The sequence below is a fragment of the Amblyomma maculatum genome, chromosome 1 (assembly GCF_055883805.1).
Source record: "Amblyomma maculatum isolate TAMU_Amacu chromosome 1, ASM5588380v1, whole genome shotgun sequence".
In the NCBI taxonomy this organism is placed as follows: Eukaryota; Metazoa; Arthropoda; class Arachnida; order Ixodida; family Ixodidae; genus Amblyomma; species Amblyomma maculatum.
The window spans coordinates 489,467,631-489,480,665 of NC_139344.1; the positions used below are offsets into that span (position 1 = coordinate 489,467,631).

The 13,035-nt window shown below is 44.1% G+C and overlaps 1 protein-coding gene across 1 annotated transcript in view; it reads left to right on the forward strand.

Annotated features, from left to right (window-relative positions):
- Positions 1–13,035, forward strand: part of LOC146210163 (WD repeat and HMG-box DNA-binding protein 1-like) — a 279,351-nt gene that overhangs the window by 202,646 nt on the left and 63,670 nt on the right. The window contains exon 5 of the mRNA XM_084608267.1: positions 1,466–1,586. Within this exon, the coding sequence (XP_084464393.1) occupies positions 1,466–1,586 (121 nt within the window). The remainder of the gene's footprint in view (positions 1–1,465; positions 1,587–13,035) is intronic.

Consider the following 13,035-nt stretch of genomic DNA (forward strand, 5'->3'; position numbering starts at 1 on the left):
TAAATACTTTTCTCTATTGCGTGATTAAATATATGGAGCAAAAGGGGTGCAACAATCTCAACATTATCTTTCACAACTTTCACTGGTATCCCGTGTGGCCCTGCAGCTTTGGCGCTACTCAAGCTTCCAATTATATCAGTAATTGTATCAAGTGTAAGTGCATGGAGTAAGTGGTATATGTTGTGCCAGCTGGTAAAATATGTATTAAATCTAATGCTCTGTCATTATTTACTACATCGGGATAGACGTACCTTGTAGGAGGCTTGCCAATTACATCATTTATCACATTCCATATTCGTTTAGTGTTCCTATTAGCTCGTTCAATAAGCGACGTTTTATATTCTTTTTTCCTCCTTATCATGGACAGCACTGAATTTCGAGCAATGCGAAATTGCTGCAAATAATACACATTCTCTTTCTGCTTCTTCCACTTACTGTACCAAGTATCCTTTTCTTTTATTGCTCTCAGTATCGTCTCGGTCATCCAAGGATTAAGAGTCCTGTCGTATTTTCTTTGATAATAAATTGTGCATTCAGATATTGTAGTCTTCAATACATTTACAAAATTTGCACACTCTGAGTGCACATCAGCATAAAATACACTCTCTGGATTCAGTAGCTGCAGTTTTCTTTTTAACAAAACGTTATTAAGTCGGGTGGTCTTAGAACGCGAGTGATTAGTACCTTGTTGTACCCTATGTAAAGTGCAAATACTGGAGAATGGTCAGTAATTATTGTATCATACACACCTGATGTAATATTTTCGATATTGCATAAAATATGATCTAGTATTGTAGCAGCTGTAGATGTTATCCTGGTGGGTTCCAGTATTGTGTTTTTGAAGTTAACAGTTAACAGATATCTCGGCCAATTCAATCTGGTCTGTTGGATTGGAAGCTTTCATACTCTGGCGTTTCTTAATCAAATCTTTCGTCTCCTTAGACAGCTTGCCGGTATCCTCTCTAACTATCCTACCGCCTACTTCTACCGCACATTCAGTAATGACATCTCTGAAATTATTGTTCATTGCTTGTAGGGTAATGTCGCCATTCTCGTTTAGAGCTGAATATCTATTCTGTAGCGAGATCCTGAACTATTCGGCCCTCCCGCTCACCGCTAATTCGTTGATGGGTTTCTAGCTAGCGCAGAACCAGGTTAATTGGAGAAATATGGGAGAGGCCTGCGCCCTGTAGTGGGTATAGTTAGGCTGATGATGATGATGATGATGTCAGTTATAACGCATTTGTTTTGCATCTTAAGTACAGGTGCCAACTAATGAATAATTAAATTGAAAGAGACAGAATACATTGCATATGGCCTTTTTCCCTAAGGGGATTCGTGGAGTGGGCGCAACAGTTTTCACTGATCTTCCCACACACACACACACACAAAAAGGTCAGGTGACCTACAATTTCAAATATGTTTTATCAGAGTGGTGTGACTGACCGACGGCTTTCTTTTGTAGGCCGCTCACAGCAGGCGCTGTGCGTTCAAGTGTTCCGCGTCGAGCCCGCTGAGGCCACTGTTCGGGCGATTGTGTCTACCCCCGTGCCTCTGCGCCGCCACCGTAGCCTCCATTGGAGCGGGTGAGTGTGCCGGATTTGAGCGCCCCCTGAGTGGGAGGCATCGGGAGCCAGTCAATGAGGTGCTATTCAGGTTCAGGCCAATGTGCTGTCAAAGTCAGATAGCAGACGATCTATTTTTCTGTGACAGCCTTTGTGTAGCCGATCAAAAACGTGTGACTAGCGTGGATGGACGGACGGGGAGCATCCCTCTTGTAGATAGGTGGTGGCAGTTTCCACTTTGCTGGTCTTTTTTCTGCCTAGAATTTTGTATGCTGTTACAAATCCGTCAACTCTTCATTTCAGCTAGCAGAGTTTTTTTTTTTTTTTACCTACTCAATCTTATATGTGCTCTTTAGCCTCCAGACTCCCAGCCACTTTTTGCTATCGACCAACCAGATCCATTCATCCGTCCACTGGCATAAGTACACCCTGGACGTATGGCACAGTGGCTCTGCTTGCATGCATTCTACAACAAGCTATTATAATATGTTCAGTTGTTTCTACGGATTTATCACACACTGCGCAGGTGTCATTTTAGTTAAATTTCTTTTTGTAGCCGCGCGTAGTAAGGCAACCGGATGCAGCCTCAAAAAATAGGACTTGAGTGAAAACAGCGCGAAAGAAGCCCGAAGCGAAGAAGGGACAGGAAAGAGCGCTGACTGACGACTGAATTTTATTGAACTAAGCTCGTACAATATATACGAAGGCAGTGGAAAAGATAAGCAGATGCCGTCAACGTCACATGGAGGTAAAGAGCCAAAAAGCGATAAAAACATAACAGGGTGATAAAGCTAAAAGTGTGCTGATTTCAACAAGAGATGAAAACAAAATGAAGAAGTTAAACTTGATGACAAAAACATTAAAAGCAACATGCATGGTGTAAAGAGCCAAAAAAAAACGGTAAAAGTTACAAGTCAACTGACTTCGAAAATGGATGAAAACAAAGTGAAAAAAGTTACACTTGAAGACATAAACAGTCAATGAAACATGGTGTGAAAAACCATAAAACAGATAAAACATCGCTAGCAGGTAACAAGTATAAAACCGATAAAAACTGACGAAATGAAATTGTGGAAATGATAAAAACTGATAGATGAATGCAAGAGTTGGACGGTGAAAAAGGCTGACCGCCGAAGAATTAACGCGTTTGAATTGTGGTGCTGGCGAAGACTCTTGAGAGTTCCTTGGACTGCCAGAGGATCAAATCAGTCCATATTGTCGACCATAAACCCTGACTGCTTTTTGGAGGGTCAAATTATTAAAAAGCTCAGCTACTTTGGTCATCTGATGAGAAGAGAGGAGTGGCTGGAGAAAGATTTGATATTGGGAAAGGTTGAGGGTCGCCGGAGAAGGGGTAGGCAGCGAACGCGATGGTTAGATGGCATCCTCGAGGCACTGCAGATGAAGTTATGTGATGTTAGGAAGATAGTGAGAGACCGGAAAGCGTGGCGTGACATGGTCCATAGGGTCACGAAGAGTCGGACACGACTGAACGACTGAACTGAACTGATAGAAAATGACCACGTGTGGATAAAAATTGCGCACAGACCTTCACGAAAAACGAAGAAATCAACGATTAAAACACGCGTAGTGAGCGAAAAACCTAACAAAGTTGTTCCAAGAAGGCAAGTTCACTCTCGTACAAAGAGTTTGAGGCATCGCTCACACAATCCGAGCCCTTTGTTTTTATAAAGAACGCTTCAACTCCCGGGCTACGCTATCCCTACTTCTATCTAGAACAACTGTTTCGCGTAAACGAGGCATACTAAATTAGAGCCAGTGCCGTTTCCAAGTGAGCGCTCGTGTTCCCTTAAACGTTAGTTCAAGCACCTTCCGGTTTGTCCGATATAAACTTTGTCGCATGTAAGCGGAATCTGGTATATCACCCCTTACCTACACCTGACGAACATGTTAGGTCTTCACGCCACAGGTTTGTTCTCTTGGTTTTTCGTTGTTTATCCTATGACACAACGTAGGTAGCTTAGAAGGGGCAGAAAACACTACAGGAATCTTATACTTATTGGCAACTTTTTTCAAGTTATGGGCTACACGGTGGGAATACGGGACAGCGGTTGGTCTCGCCCTGCTGTTGCCTTCCTGGGTAACATTTGTCTTTTTGCCTTTAACGTTTTGGAGCAAAGCTTCAGTCACTGCCGATATCACTGTCTTCGGAAAACCTGCCCGTAGTAGCCGTGCTGCCTACAGTTGGAAGCTTTCCTGCATGCAGTGCTCACATGATCTCATTATTGCAGAACCTAATCCTGATGTGGCTATCGCTCGTTTGACTATTTTTGAGTGAGCCGACTCGTAGGGCAACAGCCCTTTTTGACTCCGAGGTTTGTACATCAAACAGAATCTGTCTGGTTCCAAGGAGAGTTCCAATTTGTTGTTTTGTGGCAATTCACACGTGAATTCCAAACAATGGCTGAGTTCTTTAAACGTATCTAGAATTTCATTTGCAGCGGCTCTGTAAGTTGGTGCATCTTGCCTGCTTAACACAACTAAAAAATCGTCGACATACCGGAAAACCTTTAGGACTTTGCTCTTCTCAAACCTATCATCCACACTCCTGTCCACTGCTGCGAGAAAGATATCACTTAACACAGGCGCTACGCAGGACCCAATGCAAATTCCTTTTTTCTGTATGTACACCTAATTGTCAAACTCAACCACTGTGGCACTAAGGTCGAATTCCAACAAAGATAAAATACTCTCATCGAAATACCGGCCGAATTTTGAAATGAAACACCTTTCTTTTCAATACAAGAGTGAACAGCCGGGAACAGATTTTTGTGTGGAATAGAATAGAAAAGGTCCTTAGCATCTACCGAAAACACGCTACCAATGCTTTTGCATGATTGAAAGAACGCAATAATTTCCGTCGAGTTCTTTGTTCCGAAGGGATCAACAAGGACAAGCGAGTTTAATTGCCTTAACAGGTATTGGCTAATGAGCTTTCGGTAAGCATAGCGCTCACTAACCATCGGGCTTCTTTCGCGCTGTTTTCACTCAAGTCACAATGAACCAACTATCCCAGCAAAAAGTTCTGCTCAAAAAATAGGGTTCTGCCTTTCCAGAATGACAAATACGGATTTCTTCCTGATTTGCCTTTTCCTCTTTCAAAATCTTTCTACACTCTTCTTCTTTCCCATAAAATTTATCAAATTTTTCTGTTCTGTGTCTTTGACTTGCTGCTTCGCGCTTCCGACATTGTGTCCTACATACTTACCGGTTTCTTTTCTACTCCTTTACCTCCATTTTGAGCCAAACACTTTTTAGGCATTTATATATTCTAGCTCCCGATCTGTTACTGTCAAGTTTTCTCACGATTTCTCCACCTAATATTTTACTCTCAGCTTCCCGTGCTTCGACAATGCTCTACCCATATCACCATTTACCACCTGATGTGTGGGTTTGCCTATCGTCCAACAGCCATCTGATTTATATCTAATCTCGACTTTACCACTGCTTTCTGGCTTTACACCGCATTCGCGAAGTACGTTCTGGCACCTTAAAGCTCTACCAAATGCTCCTAATACCTGTTGTATTCCCAAAATGCGATCTTTTCGACCTTTGCGATAATATACTGCTCGTGCTTTCCCGTGTATCGCTTACTCATACCCCGAAATATTTATGTTCTGCAACTCTGGATATTTCAATAATGTCGAAATTTGGGCTTGTTGGTTCATACTTCCAATCTGTAGCGCGCACAAGACGAGGGACACGGAGCGAGAGGACACACACAGCGCTGTGTGTGTCCTCTCGTTCTCAGTCCCTCGTCGTGTGTGCGCTACATATTGGAAGTCTGGATATGTCTTGGTATTGTATTTTGTAAAACAGTTATTCCCGACTTCGCTAAAACTGAAGCCTAGAGTGTCCCTTTGATATCCACTAGAATTATCGTTTTCAATTATTCCTGGCTATCTACTAATATGTGCATTGCGCCAATATCTACTAAATGCTTAATAGCGCAAGAACGTCGGAGGGCGCTGAAGAAAAGAGCTGAAGGAAAAAAGGGTAAAAATGATCGAAACATTAAAAAACGAAATTGGTTTGAAATAAGTGCTTGAAAGCACTTATTTTATGAAGCGTAGCAGGGGGCGGCAGAAAGTTAGGTGGGCGGATGCGATTAAGAAGTTCGCAGGGGTCAAGTGGATGCAGCTAGCACAGAACCGGGTTAAGTGGAGAAATATGGGAGAGGCCTTCGCCCTGCAGTGGGTATAATAAGGCTGATGATGATGATGATGATGATGAAGTGCTTGAAAAATTGAAGATAAACCAGACAATGAGTGTTCTCCCTTTAGAAGATGCGTGGCTTCTTCTAGCGGGCTTGACACAAAACACCACAGACTCGCGCGGCTCTCGCCAGGTTATAGCAAACGAGTCTTGAGCCTCAATTTTTTATTTTGATTTATAGTGCAAAATGCGTCTCAGAAACAGGTAATGAATGCGGTTTATTGTCTGGTGTTTAACGTCCCAAATCGAATCAGGCTATGAGAGATGCCTTACTTTAACCTGCACTGACATTGCACCGCACACAAGCGCCTTGCTTTTCTCCACTGAGAAGTGGCCGCCGCGGCCGGAATTAGGTCCCGCATCCTTGGGCCGAACAATCGAGTGCCCTACCCACTGCACCATTGCGGCGGGGCACAAACGAACGCGAGGATATTACGAAGACGAGGAATAAGTAGGCGAGAATATCACGAAGACGAGGATAAGGACGACGAAGTGCCGCTGTGCTGATCGAGCTCGCTTGTGGAGGCCTAGACTGGCCGTGCAACTTCGAGAGGGCTATTATCGCTGTTAAAACACAGTAAAAACCCCCTTTCAAAACGAACAAGCAGCAACACAATTGGTAGTAAGACAAATGCAGGGGGCAGCTGTAGCGTAGAGGTAGAGCCTTACGTGCAAGAGCACCGACGCTCAAAATCCCGGTACCTTGCAATTGTCCATCGGATGCGAACGGATCCTGGTGAACACCTCTGGAAACCAACTCTTTCATCAGAACAGATAGATAGATGGATTTATTGAAAGGAAAAGGCGAGCATGTTATGTCGTCGAGGTTTACCGGACCGATGAGAACTAGGAGCAGGGTTCCTTGTCAATAAGGATATAGGTGGTACAATAGATGAATTATATAGCATCCAGGAGAGCGTCGCCAGCATCGTAATTAGGCATAGTAAGCGGTATAACCTGAAGGATTTTACACGCTTACATGGACATGATGACCAGGCTATTGAAAGCTTCCACTAAGAGGTAGAAACATCGATGGGGAAAGTGAAAACGCAGTTTACTGATGGGCGACTTCAGTGCCAATGCAGGCACAGAGTAGGCTGGAGACCGGACTGTGGTTGACCATGGCATTGGTTTTAGGAACAGCAGATAGGAGTTATTAGTTCGCATTGCGAGAATCATGAATGCTCTAACGTGATTTATTGTAGTGCGAGCTTGCTTACTAGAGCTAGGTCAAGATAGCCGCCTGCAGGTCCTCGCTCGAACAGCTGGTGCTCGCATCTGTTGCCGGCGCCACGTCATCTTCTTTAGACTCCAGGAGAAGAGGGAGTCATCCTGGCACTTAAGGGGACAACAAAACGTCTCGGTCCTTGTAGGGTTGTAATCGAGAGACATGGGTAGTCTCACGTCGTCAAAGATCTGGCGAAGGCATGACGGGCTCAACGGATCAAGTGCGCTCAGGTATTTCGGAAGCAGCTTGGAGAGGCCAGGTGATGCAGAAGGGGCACGTGGCCAAACACGGGCTTGTGGAAGAATTGTGGCCCTGATCTGAACGAACGCCTGCACTCCTAAGCGTATCTAGAGGCTTCAGAAAAATCGCACCGGTGAAGAAGTATGGCGTCGAGTGGTGAAGATAGCTCTACACACTAATCCAGTCGGAGTAAATAGGTTGTCCGCTACATCCTCCCTAAACGAGATTTGATTCAAAAGACTTGAGTAGGGTAAAAGTTTACCCCAATAAAAACTGAACACTTGCCGATGACCGCGGGAGTTCATTGGGGGTGGATTTTCACTCTTCAAAAACGGAACAGTTACGGCATGCAGCGCGAGGTCATATGGGGTAGATTTTCACTCCCAAATATGCGGAGCCCCCGCAGGGGGCACCTGTTAAAGCAGGTGTTTGTGTGTTTTGTGCGACACCACGGACCCCGAGCACCCACGCTTAGCCGTGCGTGGCATCGTCGTGTCTGGGGAAAAGGGGATCCTGGTGGTTGAGCCGATGCCGAGTGTTTGGACCTTTAAGGCCCCTCGGCGGAGGCAACACACCACTTTGGCCCACGCTTCCCATAGACGGCACCTCCGGCCTGACCCGACCGTGGGAAATCGGCAGTCGCCTTTTCCTGTCCTCCCCTCCATCTTTTGCTTTCCTGTCTTCTTGCTTACAACTTTCCTGTCTCCTCCTCTTTTCTTGGATTTTTCATTTTCCAGGCGGCAAGGGTTAACCTTGTGTGGCTAACCACCCTGTGTTACGCCATATTTGGTTATAGTCAGGGTGTAAGGCTGGCGTGGGCTGGACTTTCTCGGAAGCTCCCGTCCCGTCCCCTTGTTGGGCTCGGTGGTGGGCGGCCGCCACCCTGGCCGAACATCAACATAATTTTATGGCTTCTTTACTCTCACATGATCGATCCCGAAAAAGGGGTCGCACCGACGAAACCTCTAAATTCTTCCTGAAAAACCCAAACAGGTTCCCACGATTTCATGTAGTACACAGTGACAACGCTGAGAAAACGGCTAGACAAATCTCACCTTTCATAGTGACCAAGACACTGACAGAAGTAATAGGTCAGGGTTACAACGTAAAGAAACTCCCGAACGGAGACCTTCTGTTGGAAATCTTCTATAATCATCAACATGATAAACTGTCCACATTAAAGTCTTTTGGAGAAATCCCAGTGACCATCAGTCCACACCGTTCTCTGAACACTGTCCGCGGAGTTATCTCTGACGATGACCTCAGATCCCTAACCGAAGAGGAACTTCTAGAAGGCCTCAAAGACCAAAACGTAACAGATGTTTACAGAATAAAAATGAGGCGTGATGACAAAGAGATTCCGACCAAGCACCTTGTCCTGACATTTGCACAAAGTATCCTCCCCGAATCAGTCGAAATAGGTTATGTGAAACTTCAACTCAGGAAATATATTCCAAATCCTCGCCGCTGTTTCAAGTGCCAACGCTATGGTCACGGCTCCCAGACCTGCCGCGGCCAGCCGAGATGTGCAAAATGTGCTTCCCATGAACACGATTCCCAAAAATGTGAGGTTCAGACACATTTGTGTGCCAACTGTGAGGGTAGTCATCCTGCCTATTCACGCACATGCCCAATATGGAAACAGGAAAAGGAAATCATTACTATCAAGGTCAAAGAAAACATAACTTTCCGGGAAGCACGAAATCGTGTTCTGTCCAAAAAACCGGCCTATTCTGTTGTGGCACAACAGGGCACTGAGCCACAACAGACTCTGGCACCTGCCCAGGTTTCACACAGTGAACCGGGAGCAGGGCCATCCGTGCCCTTGGTGGCTGCGGCCAGCGCTGCGCCACCACCAGAAAAACAGGCTGCACAGACCCCCAGGTCAGCCGGCCTCAAGGCCTCTCACCATGCGGTGAGGGGAAATACAAACGCACCTGTGCGGTCCGCACGGGCGTCCAGCGTGTCAGAAGACGCGATGGACACAAGCCAAGGCAGTCCTGTGCCGTCGACGTCAGACGGACGGCGCAGCTCCTTGGATCGACAAAAACGAGAAAAGCCCCGAATCAGAGGGCCTGAAAACAAAACTTAACTTGCTCTACTCATTTAATACAAAATGGCTTTTTTACAATGGAACTGCAGAGGACTTTTAACTAATATAAATGACATAAAACACTTATTGGCCACTCACTCACCACTAGCCTTGTGTTTGCAAGAGACAAATTTAGGTCCCAAACATAAGAACATACTCAAAAACTATACAGTCTTCCGTCGCGACCGAGAGCAAGCGCTGAGGCTCTCAGGTGGCGTTGCCATCATAGTAAAAAATGGAATAGCAGTTCGAGAACACAAACTAAAAACTAAGTTTGAAGCTATAGCGGTAACCTTACAGGCTTTTAAAACTATAACTGTGTGCTGCATATACTTAGAGCCGCACCTTAAATTTAGTAGTTATGAATTAGAAGATCTTTTAAAGCAGCTTCCAGAACCATTTTTAATAGTAGGAGATTTTAATGCACATTCCATCCTTTGGGGCAGTAGAAAAACAGATACGAGAGGCGAAATCATCGAGGATTCTATACTATGTAATAATATCTGTCTTCTTAACACCGGAAAACCAACCTACTGTTCATCTAGTTCAGGCAAAATGAGCTGTATTGATTTATCCCTCAGCTCACCATCAATTTTTACAGATTTTAAATGGGACGTTTTAGATAATCCACACGGAAGTGATCACTTACCTATACTAATCAGCTTAACATCTTCACCACAAATCATCCCATCCAAGCCGCGACGCTGGAAGCTGCATTTAGCCGATTGGGCACTGTTCCGAGAGAAGGCCAGCCTAGAAAAAATTACTCTAGATAAATATAATATAGATGAACTAAACGATGCTTACACAAATTGTATCCTTACTGCAGCACATATAGCAATTCCTCAGTCCTCAGGAGTGGTGAAACAAAATCACAAAACCTGGTATTCAAAAGAATGTAAACAAGCAAAAAAAGAACAAAACAAAGCATGGGGAATTTTTCGCAGATACCCAACACAGGACAATTTTGTCAAGTTTAAAAAAGCAAGAGCAAAAGCCCGCTACATCCGCCGCCACGCCGAAAAAGCCTCCTGGCAAAACTATGTAACTTCTATAAATAGCTCAACAACAACAAAACAAATGTGGGAACAGGTTAGAAAACTAAATGGCAGCTACTCTCCATTTACCATTCCCCTTCTAACAGCCCCCGGAGTACAGACAACTATACAAGAACAGGCCGACATTTTAGGTGAATACTTTTCTGAAGTTTCCAGTTCATCACACTACACTCAAACATTCCTAAAACACAAAAACACAGCAGAGAAACAAAAACTCCTTACAAGTAGTGGTACAAAAGAACCCTTTAATAGCTTAATTACACTACAAGAAATAAAAAATGTCCTAGCTGCCGGTAAACAAACTGCACCTGGTCCTGACCAAATTCACTACAAAATGCTCGCCCACTTATCCGAACCTGCCATAGAGGCACTATTAAACTTTTTTAACAAAATATGGGTCCTAGGAAAATTGCCAGAGGCGTGGAAAAAAGCTGTTGTCATACCATTTATAAACCCGGAAAGGAGCCGACATCTCCTGGTAGTTATAGGCCCATTGCTCTCACCAGCTGTTTAGCAAAATCATTTGAAAGTGTTTTAAACATCAGACTAACTTTTGTTTTAGAATCTCATCAACTTTTAAACATTCATCAGTGCGGTTTTAAAAAAGGATGCTCAACAACTTACCATCTCGTGCGTCTTGAAAACACTATCAGAGAGGCTTTTATACACCGACAGCATTGCCTTGCCGTTTTCTTTGACCTTGAGAAAGCATATGATACGGCTTGGAGGTATGGGATATTGCGCGACCTAGCAGATCTAGGCATATGTGGCAGAATGCTGAAGGTTTTAAGTGACTTTTTGTCACACGGTCGTTTCAAGTACGTCTTGGGACCACTTTATCAAGAACCTTCCTGCAGGAGAATGGTGTGCCCCAAGGGTGCATTTTAAGCACCACACTTTTCGTGGTAAAAATGAATTCGATTAGTAAAGTAATACCAAATTCCATAATGTATTCACTCTATGTGGACGACCTTCAAATAGCCTACACATCATGCAACATGTCCACATGTGAGAGACAGATCCAATTAACAATAAATAAGCTAACAAAATGGGCCAGTGAAAATGGGTTTAAATTTTCTCCGCAGAAGACAGTGACAGTTATGTTCTCGCTCAAACGAGGCATACAGCCCAATCCTACCTTACACCTAAATGAAATCAAATTGCCCATAAACAATAACCATAAATTCTTGGGCATTACTTTTGACAAAAAACTCACTTTTCTCCCTCACATACAAGCACTAAAGAAGAAAGCCTCCAAATCCCTAAACATCCTAAAAGTCCTTTCACGCAAACATTGGGGATCTGATAGGGCATGCCTTTTGCATATATATCGCTCCGTTGTGCGCTCCTCCTTGGACTATGGAAGCATAGTTTATGGATCAGCTAGGCAATCATATTTAAAGAAATTCGACCCAGTGCATAACTTAGGCCTCCGCCTTGCTTGTGGTGCATACAGAACGTCTCCTGTGCATAGCCTCTATGTTGAAACTAACGAGCCTTCTCTGAAAGATAGACGAGCTTTACTTACATGCGCATATGTCCTCAAAATAAGGACACGGAAAAAACACATCTGTTACCCGATTGTCACAACTTGCCCCTCCCGAACAATATTCTCAAATAAGCCTCAGACAACAAGACCATTGATAATGCGATTTGAAGACATTTGCCGTGAGCTCCATATTCTGGACACCTTGCCTGATGTCGCTCAAGAAAATAGGCCCCTGGCCCCATGGTACAACTTTCCAACAGTCTGTGACCTCACTCTTACACAGTTCAAAAAGAGCGAAACTCCTACAGAACATATATTACACGCACTAAAAGAGAAATACAGCAAATGCACAGAGTTTTACACAGACGGATCAAAAACTGCCTCCTATGTGGGCTGCGCTGTAGTGGATCGGAACTCCGAAAAAATTATTCGACTTCCTCAATGTGCATCAGTATTTGCAGCCGAGTCTTATGCTGTCCGGGTAGCTGTAGCAAAAATTGTGTACGAGGGTACTGAGAACAGTGTTATCTATACAGATTCACTGAGTGTGCTCACAGCTCTAAACTCCAGAAATGCAGTCATGCCATTACTCGGTAACATAATACACGATGTAATAAAGATATCAGCCCAAGGACATAACATAATATTCTGTTGGGTTCCAAGCCACATGGGCATTGAAGGAAATGAGAGAGCGGACGTGTGTGCTGCTCAAGCAGGCAGGAAAGAAATAGAGAAAGTAAACATACCTTATAAGGATTGCATAAAGTTAATTAAACGAAAACAAAAGGATATATGGCAGTCTATATGGAATAACCAGGAAAGTAATAAATTGCACCTCGTAAAGCCTATAATAGAAGAATGGGAAACAAGCACTCATCAGGAACGATTCATGGAGGTTACAGTATGCCGTCTGCGTATCGGGCACACACATCTCACACATAATTTTTTACTAATGAAACAAGATAAGCCTACGTGTGGAGAATGCGGAGAAGTACTCACAGTCAACCACATCCTGATTGCATGCCCAAAACTAGAGACACTACGGAGAAAGCATTTCACTATTTTTTATGATCATGCCATCCCTTTCCATCCCAAATTACTTTTAGGAGAAAGAGCAATAATAAACT